This window comes from Cynara cardunculus, assembly GCF_001531365.2.
Source record: "Cynara cardunculus var. scolymus isolate 2C chromosome LG 15, CcrdV1, whole genome shotgun sequence".
Taxonomy (NCBI): Eukaryota; Viridiplantae; Streptophyta; class Magnoliopsida; order Asterales; family Asteraceae; genus Cynara; species Cynara cardunculus.
In genome coordinates this window covers 1,567,617-1,570,977 of record NC_037542.1, presented here as the reverse complement: position 1 = coordinate 1,570,977, position 3,361 = coordinate 1,567,617, and the positions used below count along the sequence as shown (strand labels likewise).

Below are 3,361 nucleotides of genomic sequence, written 5' to 3'. Positions count from 1 at the left end.
GTGATACTGTCCGTCACATACTCCTAACATTAGTTTTAATCAATTTCTGTAATGTAAAAAAGAGTTGTTTACAGATCCTCAATATCCATCGCTAACGGGTCATATATATAGGACCAAGTGAGGCATTTTTGTGATTATATATTATTAAAGAAAATATTTGCTTCTGTTGTCATCGAATCTATAAGAAGCTTCTCAATACCAATTTTTTATACAATTATTTATTTGTTACTGATTCATATTTGATATTACCTTCATTGTTTAAGCATAAAAATTTTAATCACATTACGGTAATTATGGATGTTTACCAAATGTTTATTCGGGTAAGTGAACATCAAGTTATATTACTTTATTAAATGAATATGATAAGGACCAAGAATTTTATCAAATAAGAATGAGATAAGGACCAAAAATCTTACCCGATAAATAAAGACGACAAATCTTACTACGATAAGCGGTAAAATTGGGAGATAATGGTTTGAAGACTAATTTGAATAGGTAGAATAATTATTTAAATCAATTTCCCTAAATTAAATCAAATATAAAAAGCAGAACTAAATAATTTCCATAATTAGCTATTAATAAAAGTTTCAAAAATCGAATCGCACACCAAGAAACTCACAAAATCAAGAAAAATGTTATTTTAGTTTCTAAATATAGAAATATATAGCTGTTCCAAATTACATAAAAGGACATAAATTATGAGGAATTTACAGATTACTTCACCCACAACAGCAAGATTGAAGCTTCACCAATGGCTGCTGCTACTGCCAATAATTCCTCCGTAGTTCGATGAATAATTGATGGGTAATTCTGGAAATTCACAAAGCTTTGCCGTAGATCTGAGAAATCTGACACCTTTATTCGTCAAAGATCTGTACTTTTGAAGTAATTTATAAACTGAAAAAGCAGATGAAAATGATGTTAATCAGTAACATGGAGGTGGCGCCGGAAAGTGACACGGAGGCAGAATAAGGTAGCGGAGGGCTGTAATAGTAATAAGGGTAGTAATTTGTAATCGGATTTGGTGGTCCTGGGTTGGGGTAGTTCTTGTACGGCGGCGGTGGGTAGTAGTAGTAAACGCCCTGAGAGGGTGGCGGTGGAGAATAGTAGTAGCCACCTCCGGTTCCAGAAGTGGGAGGTGGTGGAGAGTAGTAAGAGGCACCGCCACCGCCACCGCCACCGGATGATGTGGGAGGAGGAGGAGGTGGAGGGCAGATTGGCGATGCCGGTGGTGGTGGTGATGGTGATGGTTGATTGCATGGGTTGTCACAGGCAGCACACATTGTGCATTCGATTTGGTATTTTGACCCGACCCATTTGTTGGTTGGAGTTACAAGTGAGAGGTGGGAAACCAAGAGGAGGATGAAGAAGGAAGTGTTGACTTTTTGACTTTTGAGCTCCATGTGAAATGGAGTTGTTGAGAGAGAGAGAGAGGGAGAGGATAGAAGAATGTGGTGGGTTTGTGGAAATAAAGGGTGCTCTTATCCTTGAGGCTTTCATAATAAGGCCAATACCCTTTTCATGTATGCTTTATTCACTTGTACCTTGTGTAGTTATAGTTGTACCATCTTTTCTAAAGCAAACAAAACACTACACTTGGTGTGTGTCCTCTCTTGTGAAAATACAACTTTGTTACAACAATAACAATATCATCAATATTTTGTAATGATTTTGATAAACAAATTCATATTCAAATATTACTTTTCTTTATGACACATTCTTGAAATAAAAAGTGTTTTTTTTTAGTAAATTATAAATAAAATTGTTCAGTATGATTGAAAATCCTTTTGACGACACCATCTCTTATTACTTTTCTTCTTGGTTACGTGTTGATCCATCTCTTTTATCTATGTTAGATCATTGTTTGCGGCTGGTCTTGATACGTTAGTGAGTTCTGATGATCCTGCAACATCTTCGATTGATATTTGTCAGTCTCAAAAGGGTAAGACACATATTTTTCATATTTGTGACTACCATTGCTACTTTATTTAATTTTCTACCAATGTTATACTGCTATATAGATCTTAAGAATAATATAAAAGTTAAAAAAAGTGTCTTGTACTACAAAATGACAAGGTAGTGGCATGCCTTAAATATATGACATGATAGTTAATGGGATGTGGGAGCTCTGCCTTGTCGACACCATGATGTGCTTTTTAGAACATTATTTTCTACTCTTACTCCCTCCTCCTATATGAAACCTCTATTAGACGAATGGCATGCTCTTGCCAAAGCTAAACTTCAATGTGGCAAAAGTCATTGGTTCGACTACAAGGTCAAAACAAGCTTTGTTGATCTTTACAAGTAGTAAGATGGTAAGTACCAAACAGTTATAGGAGATCAAGGTGAAAAATTTAACTTTAGATGGCAAAATTGAACATTATTATTTGAGTTTTGATTTTAGAAACAAATAGCACGGGATGCAAGCTTTCCAAGTCTAACTGAAAACAACACAGTAGATTTTGTACTACAACATCATACAACCTCACTCGTTTCTTTAAACTAACAAAGAAACCTTTCCAAGTTTTAGGAGGCTCTCATCCATATGGTTGTTCTCAAATTTCCTATGTAAGCTAGGAGGGGTGTAAACGCGTTAGGTTCAACAACCAAATTATGGCGGTTTGGAAAAATCTCAACCCAATCCAACTCATTCAAAAATATAACCTAACTCAACCATTGTGGGTTTGCGTCGGGTTAAGTTGGCGAGTTAGTAGTATACTTAAATTTGATGAATGAAATAAGATAAATATTTTAATATACTCAATGAAGTTATTAAAATCATCAAAATATATAATAAAATCCTTAAGTTTTAGAATCAAACTTCAAAAGGTTGAGTGATAGTTAATACAACAAATCATCAATCAAATACGACTGTTTTAGACCTCTACGACTCAAATGTTGCTTTCACCTAGCAATTGGCAGCAGAGGTTTAAAGGACTAAGGGGTTATGGTCCATCAACGCATGGACATGATTGATCGAGTTCTAGACTTGTTGTCTGGATCTATTTTGAGTCTTGGTTGTAACGACTTATCAATGGACATTACATATATATAAAGAGAGACGAAGAATAATGTGAGAATATGAGTTAAGTTGAGAAGTGTAAGAAGGTATTTGGATTCCTGATCACTTTTGATCTCAAACCATTCCATGAATTGTTGTTTAGCATGGAATTGATCTAGTGCTTCTCAGTTGTGTTGATATAGTAGAACTCTTCAATTATGATTAATACAAAGATGGAGATCCCTTCTTATCCTTCTCACCATAACTCTCATTGGAACCCAACCGTGTATATATATATATATATATATATATATATATATATATATATATATATATATATATATATATATATATATATAT

At 34.3% G+C, this 3,361-nt stretch overlaps 1 protein-coding gene across 1 annotated transcript; it reads right to left on the bottom strand.

The window, feature by feature from the left end:
- Nucleotides 1-615: 615 nt before the first annotated feature.
- LOC112528210 (proline-rich antigen homolog) lies at nucleotides 616-1,455 on the bottom strand. The gene has a single exon (XM_025139178.1). The coding sequence runs from the start codon at nucleotides 1,401-1,403 to the stop codon at nucleotides 891-893; it is 513 nt and encodes a 170-aa protein (XP_024994946.1). The 5' UTR covers nucleotides 1,404-1,455; the 3' UTR covers nucleotides 616-890.
- Nucleotides 1,456-3,361: the final 1,906 nt, after the last annotated feature.

Excerpts from the sequence above, each read along its gene's own strand:
- LOC112528210 (XM_025139178.1), bottom strand. The coding sequence starts at position 1,403 with ATGGAGCTCAAAAGTCAAAAAGTCAACACTTCCTTCTTCATCCTCCTC.